The sequence below is a fragment of the Kogia breviceps genome, chromosome 14 (assembly GCF_026419965.1).
Source record: "Kogia breviceps isolate mKogBre1 chromosome 14, mKogBre1 haplotype 1, whole genome shotgun sequence".
Taxonomy (NCBI): Eukaryota; Metazoa; Chordata; class Mammalia; order Artiodactyla; family Physeteridae; genus Kogia; species Kogia breviceps.
Window position 1 is genome coordinate 85,919,390 of NC_081323.1, and position 21,787 is coordinate 85,941,176.

The 21,787-nt window shown below is 57.9% G+C and overlaps 1 protein-coding gene across 2 annotated transcripts in view; it reads right to left on the reverse strand.

The window, feature by feature from the left end:
- BRI3 (brain protein I3) overlaps positions 1-21,651 on the reverse strand; it is a 32,132-nt gene extending 10,481 nt beyond the window's left edge. Inside the window, exons 1-6 of one of the 2 annotated variants that reach the window (XM_067012319.1) lie at positions 21,483-21,651; positions 17,742-17,866; positions 16,524-16,683; positions 14,799-14,901; positions 13,473-13,678; positions 6,593-6,695 (exon numbers count right to left, since the gene is read on the reverse strand). In XM_067012319.1, the coding sequence (XP_066868420.1) occupies positions 6,593-6,695; positions 13,473-13,678; positions 14,799-14,852 (363 nt within the window). In that variant the 5' untranslated portion in view covers positions 14,853-14,901; positions 16,524-16,683; positions 17,742-17,866; positions 21,483-21,651. Of the gene's footprint in view, positions 1-6,592; positions 6,696-7,209; positions 7,502-13,472; positions 13,679-14,798; positions 14,902-16,523; positions 16,684-17,741; positions 17,867-21,482 lie in introns of those variants that run through there. The other variant, XM_059036342.2, reaches the window with a different exon arrangement.
- Between the last annotated feature and the right edge of the window lie 136 nt (positions 21,652-21,787).

Sequence of the window (21,787 nt, forward strand, 5' to 3'; positions counted from 1 at the left end):
ACCAAGAAACCCAAATCACTTTAGGATATTTTTTCCCAACGTTGAAAAGTCTTAGACTTATTTTCCCATTCCCTACAGGGAAATTCTGAAAATAGTGACAGAATGGATTTTGTGTGATTTTTATTGGTTTGGGTGGGGGGAGCAGATTTTAGTGAAAGACTAAAATCAGCCATATTCACACCATGTTCACACAATGTCACTTATCTTGAGAAATTTAATCTAAAAGCTTCCTCTTTGGAAAGTCAGAGTCACGATAACCTTCAACGTGCACAGCGCCCCCCACCGTGTGCCCACGAGGGCACCACCCTGGGTCCCGGGTCCTTTTCAGAGGCCCCGAAGGGGGGAAGCAGGAGCCGTGTGCTCAGCGCCTCGAACGATGCCGGCCCCCTCCCGGATGCCCCAGCTGCATCGCAGAACCAGTGCCCCGCCCTCCAGACCCCAGCCCATCCCCCCACGCACACACCAAAGTCCTTAGGCTTCCTGAAGCCACTTATCGTCCTCAAACACGGTAAGGATCCTTTATGCCCACGACCCTCCTCTGGCCGCCTGTGTGGAGAGGAGGAAGGTTTAGCCCACCCAACAAGCGTGGGCGGGGGGCAAACAGGGCTGTGGGGGCCCAGCGAGGGGCGAGGGGCAGCTCAGCCCGGACGCCGACTCCAAGCCCTGCCCCGGAGGAGAGGGCGCAGGGGACACTCCACTTCTGCAGCGCCTCCCAGCGGGCCTGGCCCCCGGAAGCCCTGGCAGCGCTGCAGAGAGACCAAGGGCCAGGGAGGGGGTGTCTTGGGGACCCTCCTCATGCCCCGAGTTAGTTGAGGAGCAGCCCTGCAGCGGAGACTCCTGCTGAGCCCAGACTCAACGGACGCCGCCCACAGGCCAGGCCCGCCCCAAGGGAAAGCGCATCAGCTGGCCAGCCTGTCAGCAGAGCCGCCGCTTCCGGCACAGACAGTGCCACACAGGCTGTCGGGTCACCACACTGTGCCCCGTGCCCGTCCAGACCCCACCTGCCCCAGCTTCGAGGCCCTCTCAGACCAGGTGGCAAAAGAACCTGCTGAGAGAGCACCCGAGGCCACGCGGTCGAAGTAGGGAGAGGGGGCTTCCAGAAGGCCCTGAGCCACCACCTGTGGCTCCACACGAAGGAGGCCGTGACCGGCCCGGAACACGCCTGCTCGGTGCAGTCGCTGCCGACAGCTCCTACACCTGCTGGCACTAAGCAGGCCACCTGAGAGTAACTGGAGGCGGCCAGGCGGCCTGGGACCGCTCGGGCAGCCACGGCCCCACCGCCCTGCTTCCTCCAGGCACCGAACCAGGTTCCACCTACGCCTGAAACCCCCAGACTCACACCGGTCTGTACGTTCGGTTAGAATGTCCAAGGGAGGAGAAGCACAGGACAGAGGTGAACTAGGCCCCACAGCTGGGTCACCTGCACCAGCTGAGAACCTTCGGAGTCACCAGGGTGCCTCGTGTCCCCTGTGGGGGCCAACGTGGCCCAAGGACAGCGACTACCAGATGCTCTGTACCATCTCACCTAAGGGCCAAAGCTGTTCAGAGGCAGAGCTCAGAGCCCAGTGTGTCCACTCAAAGGCTCCAGGGGACCCCATACGGGGTCCCGCCCTGCTGCCCTCGGCGCCCCCTGGCTGGAGAAGCCCTCCGAGTGGCGGCTGTCTCCCCACAGTGGAGGGGCGGGCGCTTGCCCTGGGCTGCCTGGTGCCCGCGTCCACATGAACTGGCCTGTCTGCGACTTGTTTCTGTCCCCTGGGGTCAGGGGTCAAACAGCAACAGCCCCCCCATCTGCCTCTTCCCTAATTCTCCACCCAGACCCCAGACCCTGGTCGACACTGTCTAAAGCTGGAGGAAGCCCAGGAGGGCTGGTCACTCTCATCCGGGCCCTCCCTGCCACGAGGCCGGTGGACTGGCCCCGTGTGAGCACAGCTTCCCAGCAGCAGCCAGACCAGCCGGGGGAGGCCCGGCACCCCAGGCAGGAGGAACACACTCCCTCCCTCCACAAACCTGCAGTGCTTTCTGTCCAGATCCATCACTCACTCGAGCCAGAGCAGAGCAGGCAGCTTGGGCCTCCCCTTTCCAACATCCTCAGTCAGGAGTCCGGGTTTGATGGGACGAGACCCCATGCCCTCTCCCCCGTTCACCTCCAGCCCACCCCAAGAAGGCGGCAGAGCCAGCTAGTTTCCCTTCAGCAGCCAGGGAGGGGGGCAGAATCCGGGCCCTGCCAGCGGGTCTGCTCCACACTCAGACCTTCCACGGAGAACCACGGCCCGACCCGCCAACGTGGCTCCCCAGCCCAAGGGACCTGCTACCTGAAGTCCACACCTCTTACCCACAATTCCAAATGCCACGAGCTCTGAACGCAGAACTTCTTTGTAAGTTTGTAACAAACCCAGCTGGCAGCCACATGTGACCTGATGTGTGGCCGTTTATAGTCTTAATATTTGTGTCCTGCTGCAGAAATGTTAATATTTGACCATGGGTACTGACCAAACCTCAAAAGCAGTGCTGGCATGATTTACTGCTTTTAAAAATCCAAAATCTTCTGAACTGAGAACACAATCTGGTCTCTAGGCCAGTCCTGATGCAGCAATAGCAGTCTGCAGAGCAAACCTGTCCCTCTGGGACCACGAAGGAGGGAGGGGACCCCCTGCCCGTCCTGCCAGGCTCTCCTAAGTGGTGTGGCCTCTCTTTCTCTCCAAGCCCCTCAAAAGCCCTCACCGTTTCAGAGTGAGTTTCACCTCTTCATCCACGGGCTCAGAATCCAAACTGAGCAAGTGGCTCGGCTGTGGTTAAAAGGCCCCTCCCCCATTCCTGAGCAGTGGGGGTGGAGAGAGTACGGAAACTGGAGAAATCTGGGAACTGATTCTGAAAACACTTCCTTAACGGACTCTGACCTTACGGGGAGAGGGGTCACTCGATTCCACTGACACCCATCTGCTCAGGGAGCCGAGCTGGGTGGGGCCCCAGGACGAGCGCGGCGGAGACCCTGCAACCCACGTGTCCCATCCCATCCTTACCATCCCCCGTTTCCTCACAGCGTCCTCCCCGTCCGGTCGCGTCCCCCCCATCCGGTTGCGTCCCCCTTACACGACGCTGGAGCCCGGAACCTTGTTCAGGCAGCGAGTGGCCTGGCTGCGAACAATCCGGACCCCAGCCCAGGGCCTCCCTACCCTCTGAGGGCCCCCACCCCCACCCCCAGTTAGCGCCACCACAGCGCCCCAGAACAACCCCAGACCAGCCAGGAGAGGGAAGCAGAGGGCTTCGTGCAGGTGGCCACGAGCCTGCAGACAGGCAGGGGTGGGGCGTGACGCCCCACAGCACCTGGCCAGCCCCCCCCAGAGACCAGGTCATGACCTCGCCCCCAGCTGTTCCAGGGTCCCACGGGGGCGGGAAGCCGCCGGCCACTCCAGGGGCGCTTCTGAGCAAGCCTGCGGCCGGGTAGCCCAGAGCCTCCCCAAGCGGAACAAATGCTGCGGGAGGCCTGCAAAGTGGCAAGGCCTGCCCGGGGCTCCCCGGACCCCAGGCTCAGTCGAGGCACAGCTGGACGGAGAGGCCCCGAGCGCTCCCAGGCCCCCACGGTCGGCACGCCCTGCCCGCGGCAGCCCGAGAGCCGGGGCCGGCTCATCAGTGCTCGGGCCGGGGAGAGCCCGCTCCCGGGGGCGAGGCCGGAGCCCTGCCTCATCACAGTCCTGGCCTCTGGGCAGCACCTGACCTCCACAGCTGTTCCTTGAGCCCCTGTCTTGGCTTCCAAGACCTCAGCCGTTCCTGAATCCCCTCCTACCTCTTTGGTCACCCCCAAGACCGGACGCCCAGCGACGCCCAGCGGGGAGCCGGGTGCAGCCAGGCCCCGCGCCTCGACGGACCTTGCAGCCTCCGACCCGCGCTGCCCGGCGCCCTCTGCACAGGCCCTCCCACTGCAGCCCTGGGCCCCCAGACCCGAGGCAGCCTCATCCGGGGACAGCCCACGCCCCAGCGGAGGGCAGCTTCAGAAAGGCCCGAGGCCTGGCCGAAGCCCCACCAGCCAAGGCGGTGCTCAGTCCACAGGGGCCGCGGGCGGCCAGGATGGGATGAGGCGCATGCGCACTGTCTGCAGGGGTAGAAAGAAATGCTCTCATAGCGGCTAAGAAGGGAAGATGGAGTCAGGCTGCTTAAGGGAAAGCTCAGACGGCGGCAAAGTGACAGGTGGCACAGGCCTCTGACGCCAGGCCTCACTCAGAGGGAATCACAGACGTGTGACTTCGGCAAACTCCTGCCAAGCTCCCTGGGAGGGACGGAGCCTGGCAGGCTGGCTGGGAAGGAAGGAAGTGTGGTCACATGAGAAGCCGCCTGTCTCCCAACCCTATGATGCCGGACAGGGGCCACACGGGCTGTCCCCGGGGACTAGGCACCCTCTCCCCAAAACCAGCGCGGAGCTTCCTTGGAAGCACCCGGCCTTCCCCCGCTTCCTGCGGCCCGCCTCCCCGGGCCCCCTGCCCGCTCTCCGGCAGCAGAGGGCACTGCAGGCAGGGGCCGGGACACGCCTGTGGAAGAGCCCAAGGCCGGGAGGCCCCAACCGCCGGCATCTGTCCTCAGGCTGACTGAAGGGCCCACGGAAGACACGCCTTGGAGGGAGTCAGAGTGTCTGCCCCCCACCCGGGCCCCCAAACTCGTTCTCAGAGCACCTGCTCCCCGTCGCTGCGCCCACCACCCAGAGGCCGGGAGGTCGGCGATCCCGACAAAAGGGAAGAAACCTGTTCCCGGGTGCAGGCGCCCACCCTCAGCCCGAGAGCAGCCCAAGGCCCTCCTCAGAAGAGCCGCGAGACGCTGAGCCCCATTCGGCACGCTGGGGGCTGAGGGCAGAAGCCGGGGCCTCCGCTGTGACAGCTCCCCCCCAAGGAAAGGGAGGGGTCAGGGGAAAGGCTCCCCGTCCCGCCGCAGCCTGGAAGCTCACAACCCTGGGGGAGCCGTGCCCCGTAAACCCCACTGCTGGCCTCCCCTCCTCCACGCTCAGGGCCGTGGGCCAGCAAGGGCCTTGGACCATCCCATCAGACACCCCATCTCCCAGATGGGGAAACGGGCCCAGCTGGCAAGACCAGGGTCTGAGCCCAGCCCGTCTGGCAGGCTGGGCCCCGCGGGGAGACGCTGAAACCCCAGCCAGAAGGCTCTGCTCCAGGTGCGGCGCGTCCTCAGCTGCCAGCCTGAACCCCTCCCTACACTCAGGATATCGCTCGGAACCACTCCCGCCCGGAAACAGGCCCTTGGAACCGCCCAGCTAGGCTCCTTGGGGACAGAAAGGCCGTGCACACGGCAAGGCTCTGGGCACCCGGAACCAAAGCCAAGTACAGCGGGTTTCCCGTCGCCCACCTCTCTGTGCAACCTTCCAACAGGGTTCCCGATGGCTCTCTCCTCAAGGGACCAGCCTCCCAGGCCGTGCCCCCCATCTCCAAGCCCACCCACATGCCCCCAACCCCAAGAACTCTGCCGCCCACAGGTGCCCGGTGCAGGGTGCAGAGAGCTCCTCTCCGGAGGCGGCCAGCTGTCTCCCCTCCCCCTTCACATTCTCCAAAGGCCAGAGTATCACCAGATGTGTCCAAGAGACACCTGCTTAGGGTTTGCAAATCAAGGTCCACCTGGCCGGCACACAACCCAGAGGGCTCTCCCCTGCCCACGGCCCCTTTAGTAAGCCCACGGTTGGTCCCAGGGGTCCAGCCTCCTGCCCCCTCTTCCAGACGTCCCCCCTCTTCCCAGGCCCTTGTCTCCCCATACAATTGACCCTTTTGTCTCAAACTGTTAACTTCCCTTCGACTCCACTCTGGGCGTCCCTGATACATTTTTGAAATTAAGCCTAAGTGTAAACCAGGGCTTCTCAGTTCCATCTCACGAACTCCAACTTCCTCCGCCACCCCCCTCCCCCACCAGGCTGAAAACCCGGTCCTTGCCAAGTCTGCCCTGACTTTCTAAACTGTCCATGCAGTCGAATCCACCAAGGGCAAGGACCAAGTCTTATCTGAATTTGAATCCTCAGGACCCATACAGAACAAGCATCTAATAGCTGCCTCTAGGCCCTAAAAGAACAGGAAATTCTGGAGGCTCAAGGTTGAGAATCTGAGAACCTCGGCGTTGCTGCCCTTATGCAGGTAAGGGCCCTGATGGCATGAAGCCGCCCTGACAGCGGCCGCTCCCCTGGCCCCCCGGCCTTCCAGCTCCTCCAACACGGGCCACCTGAGTCAAGGCTCTCCTGCCCACGCACTTCAAACTGACCCTTCCGGGAGAAGGGAACCTTCTGCCACCTTCAAGAATCAACCGCAGAGCAAACATGCAGCTCCCAGAACCGGGATAAGAGGCCGCCAGTCTGACTGCTACCGTTTCTTCATCTTACCCACTTGGGGCTCAGTGGCCCCCAAAGCACGCAACTCCCCCAGGAAAGAGAACCCAGCCCCCTGTGCCCCATGAAAGGTGCATGGACCCAAGGACCACCGAACCCACTCTCTCCCACACCCCAGCGAGCAGCCTCTCCCAAGACTGACCCTGTCTCCGAACGATCCTGCCTTTGTGAGCTTCAGTACGTGTGTTCTTAGAGGTTTCTGGGGCTCCCAGGCCCGTGACATACCTGCAGACAGGGCAGCCTCCAACGACAACGATGGAATTGGCAGGGTACCGGGTGACATTTCGACTGTGGATGTTGTAGACCCTGGGGTGGTGCGTGGGTAACCCTGTGGGCAGGAAAGCACATCAGAAGGGGGCAGGCAGGAACACGCAGGGAGTCAGAGGTCTACTTCTCCTAACCTTCCCCTCTCCCCACCAAAAACTCGCATCCTTTTCAAAATCAAGACAACAACAGCGTCCACCAAGTGCCTACTATGGGCTTTATCAGGTGCTAACTTGCAGACAGCAACTCGTTAATAAAGTTAATTTACAGGGAGGTGGTGACGCTTCCCGGGAAGGGCGAGCCGGGCGCGCGCGACCGCGCAGGTGAGCTGAGGGCCCTCGGGCGGCACCCAGACTCGGGGTCCCGACATCAGGTTCGCCGAGCGGAGACTGCCCGCCACCGGGTCTCCCCTCGGCCGCGCCCCCGCCGCAGCCGCGTCCGGAGAAAAGTTGGTTTCGGGGTTAAAGGTCGCCACAGAACTCCGCCCAAAGTTTGCTCCCGGGGTCCCGGGCCCCGTCCGCTCGGCCAGCCCCGGTCCCGGGCCGACCCCCACCCCGCCCCCCGGGCCCCGGGCCCACCTGTGACGAGGTAGGGGTAGGGCGGCGGCGGGGCGGCGGCGGGGATAGCGCCGTAGCCGTGCGGGCCGCACGCGAAGTCGCCCTGGCCGGCCTCCAGGTTGTAGGCTGGCGGCCGCTCCTGCAGCAGGGGCTTGTGGTCCATGGCGGGCGGCGCCCACCGCGCCCGGCCCGGCTCCCGCTCGCGTTCTGACTCGGCTCCGACTCGGACTCGCGGAGACGCCCGGACGCCCGGCGGCGGGACCCGCTCCTCGCGGGCGGCGGCGGCGGCGGCGGCGGCGGCGGCGGGGCTGGGCCCCCTGGAGGCGGGTGCCGCGGGCTTCCCCCCGCGCCTCCCCCCGCCGGTCACAAGACCCGGGTCACGTGGCACGGCTCCCGCGGCGGGGGGGCGGGGCGGGGCCGGCGGCGTCTTAAAGGAGCCGCGCCCGCTCTCAGCCGCCCCGCGGGCCTCCAGTCCGGCGTCCGCACCCGACATCCGCGGCCCCAGACCTCACACCGCGAGGAGGGCCCCCGGCCCCACGCCGACCCAGAGACGCCGCACTAGGGGCGTGACCTTATGGCCTGTCTACCTGTCCCTCCCGGCGCTCCTGGCCCGCTGGGCCTCGGGGGCCCGAGCCCACCCACCAGGGAGGAGGGCTGAGGCCTGGGGGGCAGGGGCGGCCCGGAGGAGGTGCTTGGCGAGGCGAGCCCCCAGGCCGCCCCCTGGTTGTCACCGCCCCGGGCGGAGGGGCCGGGGCCTCCGCATTCTGAGCGACCCTGCGAATCGTGCCTGCTTGTGCTCAGCTGGTGTTCAATTCCTCGGTTTTCTTTTTGACAAACTAAATTCGGTCATTTATAGGGGTTGTGGCCACTGATTACGAATTAACTCCCCTGTTGGGGACAAACCCTGCATATCGGGCACCGCTGTGGGGCAGGTTCTGTTCCACTGTTGCTCCTCGGTTCGGTGATCTTCACGGCAACCCAGGGAAGTACTGACCCCCGGTCCACAGTCCGGAGACGGCTCAGAGGAGGGGAGTGACCTAGACTGGCCCGCCAAGGCCGCTCAGCCCCACGCCCTCACGGAAGCACTAGGTCACACGCTAGAGCTTAATGGCTTTGTAATAAAACTTTAAACAAACAGATGTGTGAGCTTCAGGCCCTGACACCCTGTAGCTCCCCCTGCACCCCTCCCGGGCCTTTTGCAGCGTTTGGGGTTTCCCAGCCTTTCTCACGTGATCCGCACTATGATCTAGCTCGGGGACAACTCTCAGACCCCGCCTCATTTTTAACTTTTCTTAAGAGACCATCCAGATTCTTTAGCTCAAGTGTAGGCCAGCAATCCACTGGGAAGGGAGCAGGGGCGGCGGGGTAACAAGGGCCTGGCTGGCACTGGGGGGAGAGCCAGGTCCAGAATGGAGGCTGGCCCCGAGTGGCCCAGGACTTCCGGCCAGCAGAGGTCCTGGCTATGGTGGGGAGGCCCTGCACTCCAAGGGGCAGCTGTGAGCTGTGACCAACCGTAGGGTGAGAGCAGCCAAAATCAAGACCGCCCCCCTCCCCCACGCCCTAGGGAAAACTGAGGCGCAACGCCAAACCTCACCAAGGAGCGAGGAAAAGTGGGTTCGGGGTGGGCCTCCTAAGATTCGTCAGCTGTGGACACTCCTGCGGGGCCCCCATCCTTCCCCGCCTCCCCCTCAGCCTTTCCTATCAGACTCAAGTTGGCAGATGTCCCTTCGATTTCATGGTTAATTTTCCCTTCCTCACGTGTCTGTGTTTACAGATCAAACTCCGAAGAATCCATAGCCTCAGGCTCCCTTCTCTTCCAATAATAGATTTTCGCCCCCAGCAGTGCCCCCCAGCTTGGAAATCCGTTTCAGTGAATGACAGGATGTGGGACTTCTCAACAAAGCAGGCCCCTCCCTGTCATTCCTTCTTTGAGCCGAGGGTGACCGGCTCTCCAAGCTTCCCCCAAGCAAGGCCTGAGGGGAACAAAGATAACTGACCACGGAAAAGGAGCGGTCCTGTAGGAAGCCTCACTACAGCAGCGCAGCAAGCGAGCCTTGAGGGGGGAGAGTTAGAGGTGCCCGTGAACCCTGGGTGCCCCGGGAGTGCCCCACCTGAAGGTATGGCCAGCAGTGACTGGTCCCGAGGGACCAGGGGACAAGCATTCCAGGCAGAGTGAACTGCGGTCCCCGAGAGCAGCAGCCCACTACCTGCTGAGACTCTAGGTCACCTGGTGCGGCCGGAGTCCTGGGAGGGGGCTGAACCGCTGGGAGTGATACAGAGAAGTAGGAGCATCAGATCTATTAGAAAAATGACTTTGGCAGCAGCGTGAAGGATGAGAGGAGCAGGGGCATCAACGAGGAAGGGACAGCTGCAGGGACGGGGAGGAGAAGAGCCCACTAAGACCTGGCGACCTCCTGGGTGGATATGGGAGACTCGGGACGCTCGGGTCTCGGGCTCAGGGGACAGCGGTGCCAGGGCCTGGATGTGGATCAGGAGGAGCCAACAGGAGGGGACGGGACGGGTGGGGAGGCTGGGCAGCCCAGGTGGACTTGGAACGCGCACATCCTGAAGCGACACCTAACCAAAGGAAAGTGTACGCATCCGTGAAGCGCTAGCCTTCGGGTAAAGACCTGCGCCGTCTCAGTGGCAGTTCACCCACAAGTATTTTGGAGCAGACGCTCTGCCCCAGGAGGCAACAAAACTGGCGACATCCTGCCTCGTGGAGCTGACACTCCAATGGGGTGGGGCCGGTGCTGCAAAGTCGGGGGGGGGGGGGGGGTGGATGCAGAATGAGCAGGTCAAGGGCATAGGGAGTGAGGCAGCAAGGCGGTGCAGTGAGTGGTGGGCAATTTTACTTTGCTGTTCAGAGAGGCTGGTCCAGTAGGTGGGCAGAGTCTGGAAGGAGGTCGGAGAGCCAGCCGTGAGGAGGCCGCAAGGACCAGATTTTGTGTGTTTGTCAGTTTGCTGGTGTTTTAAGGGAAAGGGGAAGTAACAGCATAGTTTGCAAGTTGGTGCGAACAATTGGATGCAGGCGAGAGGGGTAGGGGAGAAAGAGTGGGGGAGGAGGAAAAAGGGTGTGGGGTCCCTGGCAGAGTCCCAGACAAGCCACCCACAGAAGCGGGAGAAGGTGGAGCACGTGGGCACTCGGGCAGGTGGGCGGGAGGAGGGAGGGGACGCTCGCTTCTGATTGCTTCTGTTTTCTATATGAAACGGGAAGCAAGGCCAGCCTCCGGGAGTAACCTCACCTCCAAGCTACTTCCTATATCAGCTCACTCTTGGGGCCATCCTGAGAAGTAGGCACCAACATCCCCCGATCGCTTGACGAGGAAACCCAGGCACAGAGAGGTTCCGTGACCTTTCCGCCGTCTCGCAGCCACAGAAGGTGGATCTCTGGATCCCTGATCCAGCACAGGCGACCCTCACGATCCCTGCACGTGGCCTCCATGACAAACGCATGAGAGGAAAGCCAGCCGTGTGCTGATTTTAACAGAAACACTCTCTTCTTGAAGAAGGCTTGGAAACATACCTTCCTCTATTTTTCAGGTCTCTGAGATTCTGCTCCCAATCCACTTTTGTATCATGCACACATTAACAAAAGAAGTGTTTTAGCATTGCCAGTTCCATAGAAGTGAGAATATGATTTCAACTGCTCTCCGTACATGTTTTTGCTGGGAGCACTCAGCAGGGGAACTTGTCGAGTAGGGGACGTGCTGGCCCCTGGCCAGGGGGCCAGGGAAGGTGCCACTGTCCTCCAGACCTTGACTGTCACCAAGGACTGTCCTCAGATGTAGCCAAAGGAAACCAAAACCGGGACTGCGCCCTTTCTGGCTGGCTTTGAGAAGTGCTGATGACCCGTCACATGCACATCTGAGAAGCGAGCACCTCACATGGTTGGGATTGTGGCAAAAATAAAGTAAAATTTAAAGAAAGGAAGCAAATATCATTTCCAAATTCAAGGCTGTAGCTGATTACAAGTGCCTGGCTTGGAGAAAGCCCTTGCCAAATATTTGCTAAATGTTTATCTTAGATGAACACCGAGTTTTCCATTTGATGGCAAGCCTTACAGTTCTACCAGGAAAATCTTTCTAAATATTTTAGAAATTAAGCACAGGTGTTTTTACACAACACAAACAACAATTTCATGCAAATCACGAGGTCAGTCTTATCACAAGTACAATACACGGGCAGACCTCGTTTTAGTGCACTTTGCTTTACTGCACTTCGCAGACCTGCATCTTTTACAAGTTGAAGGCCCGCGGTAAGTCCGTCGGCGCCACTTTTCCAACAGCATTTGCTCGCTTCATGTCTCTGTGGCACATTTTGGTAACTGTCCCAATATTTCAAGCTTTTTCATTATCATTATCTTTGTGATGCTGATCTATGATCGGCGATCTTTAATGTTACTAATACGACTTACCGAAGTTAGCCTAAGATGAGGATTAGTGTTTTTTAATCAATAAATTATTTTTTAATTAAGGTATGCACATTTTTTTTTTAGACCTAATGCTATTGCACACTTAACAGACTACAGTGTGCTGTAACTTTTCTACGCACTGGGAAAAGAAAAAAATTGTGTGACCCGCTTTATTGAGGTGGTCTGGAACCAAACCCAAAATACCTCCGAGGTCTGCCTGGATGTATGACTATATTTAAATCCATACTACGCCCTTCAGTCTCTAAGAGGTGGTCCTCACTGCATAATCCTGCCCAGTAGAACACACTTACTTGTGCAATGAAACACAGAAGCATCTCTTCAAGTCAACACTTTCTAGCAATTCTCGCAAGAACAGAGAGTAGGTTCTGAATAGAAAGTTTCTAGCTAAATAAGTTACCAAGCAGCTGTACTCAAAACCTCTGAAAAGCACTGCAGTATCAATAGATGTCAGCGGTGTATCTGGACTAACGATGAGCTAAAACACAAAAGTCCACACATTTATGGCAACCACGCACAAGATGAACTGAATGCTTTTCACATGTGCCACACTCAGACTAACCGAACAGGGTGCTTCTCCAGGACTTCTTGACCGAGGGCAGGGGGAGTCCAAGAAAACTTCAGCTGCATTTGGATGCGGAGGAGGCATGTGGTCCCCATGCTGACAGTTCTACAAACTCCCTGTGTGACTTGGACAAGTCACTTCACCTCTGGGAGCTGGGCTTTCTTACACAAAGATATCCACCATCCTTTCAGAAATACAGTGTCTCTTCTGTGGGGGGCAGTTTTACCCCATCACCTTCCAGAATGACAGAATCGCCAATTCTCAATGGAACTTCGAGAGAGAAACCAAGGTGTATCCCGCTCCTGCTATGCGTTGGACGCTGTGGGGACTCATACTTCGTATCAAGGCCATGATGCTCAGGTATCACCCCCAACTTGGAGGAAAGAGGCCACCTCCCCACTGAGCTGGGTCCACTGAACCCCTTGTATCTTATCTCTGCATCCCCAGTGCCTGGAACGTAGTAGGTGCTCAATGAATGTCTAATGGAACTCAGGGTCACTTGCCCAGGTGAGGGTTCAAACCTAGGCCCTTCTGCCTCCAGACTGAGCTCCAGCCCAGAGACTGTGAGGTGTGTCCCCCACCCACCCCCGCCCCCGCTTCAGGCCTGAAACAGGTCTGGACCATCAAGAGTGCCCAGGTAGCAGAGGAGACACTCGTTAAGCTGACAACTGCTCTTTGGGACTCACTCGGTGTTTTCTGTGATTACGGAGTATCATCCGGGGAAATGACGGGCCGCGCAAACCGTCTGCCCTCTGCCAGGCGTCAGTGAAAGTTACTCAGATTTACAGAAAGTAGTTCCCTCTGGAATCTGCCGCCAAAGGGACTCGTCACCATTTACCAGAGCACCGAAAGTGGTGACAACCAGGCATCTTCTTTGGTTCGGGGCAAGCAAATGGCCACCCCCAAGCCGAGGGGAGAGGGCACTGCCTTAGGTCAGGGCGGGACCTCTGTGGGTCACCCATCCGCCTCCCCGCCCACGAGTGATTTTTAAGGGGCCCTGCGGGGCCTGGGAGGGTCCTGGTCTCCTGCTCTCTCGGTCATTATTCTATTCTGCCACACAACTCAGTTTTCCTGTAGGCCGCAGAGGGCAGCAGAAGAAACCACGTCGTCATGGGGCCCTGGCTTTGTAAAACAAGCGGCCCGGAACGCTGCGGAGGGCAGGGGTCCTCAGGAAGGAGAGGCCGCCTCTGCCCTGAGGGCCCCTCTCCGCCACCCCACCTACTCCATACCCTCCCCCGGCCAGGCGCACCCTGGGCCCCCTCTCCAGCCCCGTTCGGTGGCTCCTACCTGCTGCCTGCACGGTGGACATGGCTGGCTTCAGTGAGACGCCCCTGGGCGGTGGGCAGAAGCCTGAGGGCGGGGGCCAGGCAGAGTCCCCTCACGCTCCAGCAGACGACGGGCAGGGGCCGACATGAATGAGTGATGGAGAAGGCCACGGGGGCGGGGCCATCGCGGGACAGGAAGGCCCGGAGGAGCTGGGCAGGGCCAGGCCTCTGCGGGGACAGAATGTTGGCTCACAATCCAAGATTCTCAGGTTCTGAGCCTGGAGTCCCACCGCTGGGAAGAGGCTCGAGGTGCCACCAACCAGATTTCACCTCTGGGAGCTGGCAGGGCTCGGCGAGAAGCCCGTTTCAGAGCACTGCCCAGGGGAATCCTTGATGAAAACCATAACTTATGGTCTGTAGGGGCGGGAGAGCCACTCAGGTGATGACAAAATGTGACCCGCACCAAAGACAACCAGCGTCAGGCTTTTCCCTGTGTCCCTAGAAAGCGTCGGCAGGGGCTGGAGGGGTGGGGCATGCTGACACGAATAACCCCTGGAATTCCAGGAGCCGGGCCCCCCTCCAATGGGGCCACTGTTCATTCCTCTGCTTTTGCGGGTTCCTCCCTTTACTGTCTGAGGACAAGTTCCTTCTGCAGTTTTGACAAAGACCCAAGGAGAGGGGAGTGGTGTCGTGCACCCCCGCCAGGAGGAGGAGGTACCCGGGGTCTGTGCAGGGAGCCGGCGGGAGGACCCCCGGGGCGTGCACTCTGCCCGGGGCACGTCCTGTGCTCCCTGGGCTGTCCGTACTTTCAGCTGCTGCACGCGGAAAGCGGTAACAGGTGTGCTGTGTGGGAGGGTTCCCAGATGCTTACCACGAACCGCCTTGCGCAAGGAACCCGCTGGCAAACTGAGCTGTTACCTGCACGTCTCATCCTTACAGCAAGCAGAGCTGGGTGCTGTAGCGTAAGTTTTGGCCTTTGGCGCTACCCACTACGTAACCCTTACCCCTCTTTCATTCAGGAGGAGTGGCCTTTAGTGAAAACGGGTCTCCTTCCTGTCTTCCTACCTGTAGCCTGTCGGAGGTGTCATCGTGTGGTCTTTCTTTTAAAGGCGACACAGCCTGCTTTTCCATCTCCGGGCGGGGGGCCTGGCCTCTGTCCCCTGCAGGCCCCCCGTCTCTCCAGGCGCCCCTCACACCATGCCTAAGAGCCCCCACGCTCAGCACGCGGGCGCCAGGAGGGCAGGCGGTCTGGGGTCTGCTCCTCCGTCTCCTGAGCCTGCTGAGGGGGAGCCCGCTCGTGACTCGGTTTCCTCGGCTGTAAAATGAGGTATTAATCGCACGTACTCACCCGATCTCTGTGAGAGGTCCAGGACGCGGCACGTGGCACCAAGTGAGCGACCATCAGCCAAGTGTGGCTACTGCCTCTGAGCGCTGGCTGCTGCCTGGGGCCCCTGCACAGGGCAGTGGCACATCAAGCACTGACATCCGGTGAGACGGGACCGCCCCCCGCTGCCCCCGCCCCAGCGATCTCGGTGAATGGCGTGCAGTGGATCTTGTCATCTTTCCCGTCAGTCACATGCATGTGTAACAGACCAGGGTTGCCTTTTCCCCATGTGGGGACATGTTCTGTCTTGTTGTGTAATTTGTTTCTTCCACTTGGAGATCTTTGCTCCTCCTCTGAGATACCCATGGTCTCTGTCCTCTGTCTGATCAATATATGTCCCTGCTTGTTGGAAGGCCGGCTCCCCCAGTTGGGATCCCACACCCAGACCCCTTTCGCTTGCTGATGGGGTTCCCGATTGTCCCAGGGGCATCCGCACTCCCTGCACTTGGTTTAACGCTCAATGTTAACTCTCACGTCCAATGAACCAAATTTTACACATCTTTCTTTGTTTTGCGCAGCTAAACAACAATTACAAATACATTAAAGTAATTCTCTTAAACAATGTAACCTGCAGTTATAAATATGGCACGGCTGATTCTTTCGAATATTGCAAACACCTCAGACAGCAAATAAAGCTTATATTAATGTGATGACTACAAAACCAATTTCTTACTCCAAATATCAACATCATGGATTTAACGAACATCTTCGTTAGTTCCTTTATTGTTTTTTCAAATACCTTTTTCGGGTTACAGCTATCTTTACTTTGATATTCTTCCAGGATTGATGGCCCCACAGAAGAAGAATATACCATCTCTAATCAGCCGAGTTAAGGCCTTTTGGTTATAGATGGAGTAATTCCTGGATAGGGCTGGATCTAGACAGCTCTTCCCAAGGCCATCGGATGAAAGTTGCTGTTTATAAGTAAATGCCATTTGCTACATCGATCAGATTTGAAAGCTCAAACCCTTCGCATCAGTTTTAATTCTTTGCCACCTTGTGTCTCCCCGAAAACGATGCATCTGTAAAGTCTTGCTTGGTAATACAGTATTACGTAATCCATCTTTGGGTTTTTCTGATCGACTAACCCGGTCCTGTCATTATTTATTAGTGACTTATGTGTTAGCATTATTAAAGAGTTATGTGTGTCTTATTAGTATTGCATTAGCATTAGCAAGGCCATCTAGAAATTCCATCGCCCAGGAGTGAAGGGTTGAATCTTCGTGGTTAAGTTTTCTCTTTAGGACACCTGGGGAGTGCAGGATCTGGGGACGCCCTGCTGAGCCTGCCCGTTACCTGGCTTCTGTGTGTGAGTGCTGGGACAGACCCCTCCTGGTTCTCATGAGTGACCACCAGGGTGGACACTTCCTGCTTTTGGGGAGCCACTAGCTTCGTCCCTTGGTCCACGCATTTACCAGTTTCTACTTACAGAGACAGGAGCAAGTACACAGCATCACTTTATGCTAGGGCGGGGCGGGGGGTGGACAGCATACGTATACATTAGCAGCCACCCACCGTATTAGTTTTCTGTGCTCCACAAGAGAGGACCACAGGTTTAGCGGCTGAAAACAATGCCCATTACTTATCTCACAGTTTCCGTGGGTCAGGAGTCTGGGCTCAGCTTAGCTGGCCTTCTGCTCAGGGTCTCACAAGGCTGCTATCAAGGGGTCGACCGGGCTGCATTCCTACCTGGAGGTGTCAGTGAGGAGAATCCGCCGCCAGGCCCATGCAAGGCGTTCACAGGATTCATTTCCTCGCAGCTGATGACTGAGGGTCCCGGCTTCCTGTTGGCTGTTGGCTGTTGGCTGCCCTGGGATCCGGAGGCTGTTCACAGCCTGGCTGTTTGCTTCTGCAAGGCCAGCAGGAGAGAGATTTCCTAACCTCAAAGAGCCAAGCCTCTCTTCAAAGGGCTCTTCCCTGATTAAGCCAAGCTCGACCACGATAATCTTCATTTCGATTAACTCGGAATCAGCTGATTGGGCACCTTAATCACACCTGCAAAACCCCGTTCTCTTTGCAGCACTCCGCCAGCTAGACGGACGTCACGGGTCAGCCCCCACTCAAGGGAGGGGCTATATGGGGGGCAGAGGCCTGCCTGTCTGCCACGCCTACTCAATGAAATCAGTGAAACGTAAACACTGAACTCCCCGATCTTCTGCAGTTACAACTACCTCTGTGCACACATCACAGTAACAGTTCCCTCTGGGGTTTCACTATGAGCTTGTGGCTTTGCTGCAGACCCAGAGGCCGTCTCCCTCGAGATGTCCTGCGCCGGGTGTCCAGCCACCTGGCCTCCCTGCTGGTCCCGGCCTTTGCGCTCGACGCACCCTCTGTCCACTTCCCTCTCCCGTGAGAGAGCCACATCCTCGTTCCTTTACTGTATTCCAGCCTCTGCTAAACTGTCGCCGCATCAGAGAAATCAGAAAACCGCTCAGAGAGGCAGCAGTGTAGGGTCAGGGGCCAGGCTCTGAAGGGTGAGCCCCAGCTGCCTCTGGACCCACCACGCGACCTCCCACCCTGGGCCCAAGGGTCGTCCTTGGTCAGCTGTGCACGGGGGTCTGGGCTCTCATAGACCCCTGGCCACATACACGGTTATCCAACTGACTCCTTTCTACCTGGGATGAAACCGGCTTCCTTGTGGGGTTCCAGGGCAAGCTCGCCTGCCTTCTCGGTGGTCAGAGGCCCTGCTTGGGGATCCCATATGCTGCTCCTGACCCCTTGCTGGTCCTTTTCACTTTCTAGAGGAATTTCCTTTATGAAGTTTCCCTTAATTTGACTTCCTTCGGATCAGGAGACATTTATCTTAGGTAACCTATGGAAGCCCCTCAATACCGAAAGCAGATTCATCCTCTCTCTCCACACCCTGCCCCACCTCTCACCGTTCACTCGTATTTGTCACGTACTTACCGTGATGCCCAAAGAACTACACCAGGCAGTGAAGTAGCTTGTCAAACAATCCCGAAATTGGCATTCCTAAAGCTTCCTTTGGTAGATGAGCTTTACCGCTTGGGGAGAAAGAGGCGTGACCATAACTGTAAAATACAAATTGGAAAAGAGATTTCAAGCAGAGCGTTTGACCCCTAAAACATATACTTGGGAAAACAATGGGGGACCAGAAAGAGGAATTCAGAATTTTATATGAAAGGCATTCAAGGTAGCAGTAAGATACAGCTGGGGTGTTAGGAAGGTAGGCAGCGAGCTCTTTAGAGCAGGAGCCTGGAGTTTTTTTCTCTCTGCACCTGCACATTTATTGGCTTGAAAGTAACTGAAGAGCTGCTGCGGGGACTTACTCTCGTGAGGGGACCTCAGCAGCTTCCTGCAAGTGGTCTCCAGTCCAGGCAGGGTGAGCTCTCTGTTCACGTGGGATCTGAGACCAGCAACCATGCAAGGGGGTGAGAATGCTGCCACTGCTGACCAGGGTTCACCACCCGTCCCATCCCCCGGGGTCCAAAGCAAGACGGAAGGGACAGTAAAATTCACGTACATAGCCCTGGGCATCAGTCTCAGCCCTGCCACTGGATGGGTCTACGGGACGACTGTTTTTTTAAAAAATAAATTTATTTATTTATTTTTGGCTGCGTTGGGTCTTTGTTGCTGCGCGCGGCCTCTTTTCTAGTTGCGGCGAGCGGGGGCTCCTCTTCATTGTGGTGCGCAGGCTTCTCTTGTTGCGGAGCACGGGCTCTAGGCGCACGGGCTTCAGTAGTTGTGGCATGCGGGCTCAGTAGTTGTGGCTCACGGGCTCTAGAGCGCAGGCTCAGTAGTTGTGGCACATGGGCTCAGCTGTTCCGCGGCATGTGGGATCTTCCGGGACTAGGGCTCGAACCTGTGTCGCCTGCACTGGCAGGTGGATTCTTATCCACTGCGCCACCAGGGAAGTCCCTGGTGGTCTGGTTTTGAACATTCTGGGCAAGTTTAGTGCCATTAGAAGCTCCTCAAACTGCTGTCGACCAGTAGCCGTCATGTGGCGTAGCGCAGGGTAACACATAAAGCAAGTGGAAGGTGGGTCCTGCCTAAGAAGCTTCTGGCAGATAATAGATAAATATAGAGACCCATATACCTACAGGAATGTAAACACTAGGGATTGAAGGTATGAATCCAAGTTTTATTTTGCTTCCTGGAGCATAGCTTATGCTAAGCAAATTACCCTGGGTCTTCTTTTGGTCTACTCCTGACCCTTGTAATTTACCCCTGACCTTATCAGTTTCTCCTCCTTAACCCCTAATTAATTGCCTTTATACACACAACTCAAAAAAACCCCTACGGGGGTCTTCCCTGGTGGCGCAGTGGTTGAGAGTCTGCCTGCCCATGCAGGGGTCACGGGTTCGTGCCCCGGTCCAGGAGGATCCCACATGCCGCGGAGCGGCTGGGCCCGTGAGCCATGGCCGCTGAGCCTGCGCGTCCGGAGTCTGTGACGGGCAACCGCTGGGAAAGTCCAGCCATCCCTCCCTGTCCCAAATACCAGAATATACACGGTAACGTCCGCCACCTGGAAAGCATCTCTCCCCGTCAATCATTTGGGAGGGTGCTGGATCCAGGCTTGTTTCTAAAGTGTTTCTGGAACCTCCACTAAGCAGTGATGCAAATGGCAAGTGCACCAACCCAGCTACACAGAGACAGTAAGAAAGCTACGAGGACTACGCGGGTGCTCTGTGCCTGCCAAGCACGGCTGTACGTGTTCCACACGCGCTCTCTCACTTCATCCTCCCTCCAACCCGAAGAGGCAGGTGGTGGCGTTATTCCCACTTTGCTGATGAGGAGGACACAGGCTCAGAGGGTGAGTGACTCACATAGTAAGTGATGGACCTGGAACCTGAACCCACTGTGTCTGGCCCAGGAGAGAAGTAGCAGCGTTAGGATGGAGAAGAAACAGGAAAGGGGGGCTTCCCGGGTGGCACAGTGGTTAAGAATCCACCTGCCAGGGCAGGCGACACGGGTTCGAGCCCTGGTTCGGGAAGATCACACATGCCGTGGAGCAGCTGAGCCCGTGCGCCACAGCTACTGAGCCTGCGCTCTAGAGCCCGCGAGCCACAACTACTGAAGCCCAAGAGCCTAGAGCCCGTGCTCCGCAACAAGAGAAGCCACCGCAATGAGAAGTCCGCGCACCGCAACGAAGAGTAGCCCCCGCTCGCCACAACTAGAGAAAGCCCGCGCACAGCAACGAAGACCCAATGCAGCCAAAAATAAATAATTTTTTTAAAAAAAGAAACAGGAAATGAAAGTTAAGATAAAAAAGCAGAAATAGGAATGAGGCTAATCAGTTGCGATGAGGGCAGAAAAATGCAGACCTCCTGACAATAAGTGAAGAGTCAGCTGTGCGAAGCCTGGAAGGACTGGGGGGTGGGGGTGGCCGATGGGGAGGAACATGGCTCCCCAGAGAGTCCACTGGGTCAGACCCTGAATCAAGGAAAACTGGCACTGAACTGTCAGAGCCCATGAGTACTGCAAGGACCTTGGAGAGCTCCAAATTCATGCTTCTTCTAAAGTAGAAACCAAGGCCAGAGAGAAAAAATGGCTACAAAGTGTCACACACACAACAGAATCCAGTGGTCTCTACTTTGAGACTAATGTTTCTGCAGACTAGTGGCCACTCCTGCTAACAGTACCCTAATTTTCCTCTGAGGAACCACCCCCTCTGTCTGGCCAAGCCCTTATGCTAAGGGTCTTAGCTCAGGCTGCCACAACAAAAAAAGCGCAGACTGGGGGCTTAAACAGCAAATATTTCTCACAATTCTGGAAGCTGAAAGTCCAAGATCAAGGCACCAGTAGAGATGGCGTCTGGGGACAGCCTGATTCCTGGCTTGAAGACAGCCACCCTCTTACTGTATCCTCACAAGGGGAAGAGACGTGAGGTCTTTTGTGTCTCTCCTTATGAAGGCACTAGTCTCTTCATCAGGGCTCCACCCTCAGGACCTAATTACCTCCCAAAGGCCCTGTCTCCAAATACCATCCCACTGGCGATTAGGGATTCAAGGTGTGAATTCTGGGGAGGGACACAAACACATCATCCGTAACAACTCACATCTCCAGACTAAGCCAGTGCACCCATGCCATTCCCTCATCACACACAAGACTCCATAATGCCATCCAGGGTGAATCAGAGGCTTCTGCCTTTTCTCCCTCTGAAGTCAACCCACGGAGGGCTTCCCCAGTGCGTCCTCAGGAAGGAGCAAGAACCAGAGAGGAAGGGAGGGAGACTAGGTCCAAGTGACACTGCTTCAGCCTTTCTGTCTGGCTATGCCTGGCCTTTCATCAGTCGCATCTCCTTTTTCGTTTATTTTTCTTTCTCCATCCCAAGGTCCACATACAGCACTTACACCAGAGCCTGGCACCTAGCCAGCGCTCACATGGCAGTATTACTATATAAGCTACCTCGAATTAGGTTTTCTGTCATTGGCAACACAAGAGCCTAAACAAAACGGTGACCTGTTATTGCTACCACACCACGCCGTAGTCACGATTTCTCCCAAGAAGGTTAAAACTTTATGTGAACTCAGACATTTCAGTTAGATGGAAACCACCTAGACACACCTGTTTCGATGCCCGAGACCAAGCGCCCAGAAGCCGGCTCCCCTCCCCCCTCCTCCGGTCCGCGCACCCAGGCACCTCCCGACCTGGCCCCTCTCCTTGCCTGCGGCCCAGAGAACACACCGCCTGCTCCGGAAGGTGGACCTGGGGGTGGCGGGCGGTCTTAGGGGGCGACCAGCCAGGTCCTGGGGGGCGGCGGGCGGTCTGCACGCCCGCCTCCGTCCCGGGAGCGCGGGGCAGCCCGCCCCACCACCGCACCCACGAAGCTCAACTTCTTCGAGACCCCGGAAGTGGGCGGGCGCGCGACCCCGCCGAGACCCCAAGGCCGGCTGGTGACGCAGCGTGCCGCAGCCAATCGCGCGCCTCCGGAGTTTGCGTTATTGCGAGGCCGGCCAATGGGCGCGGGCCTGGCTGCCGCTTCCTGCCTA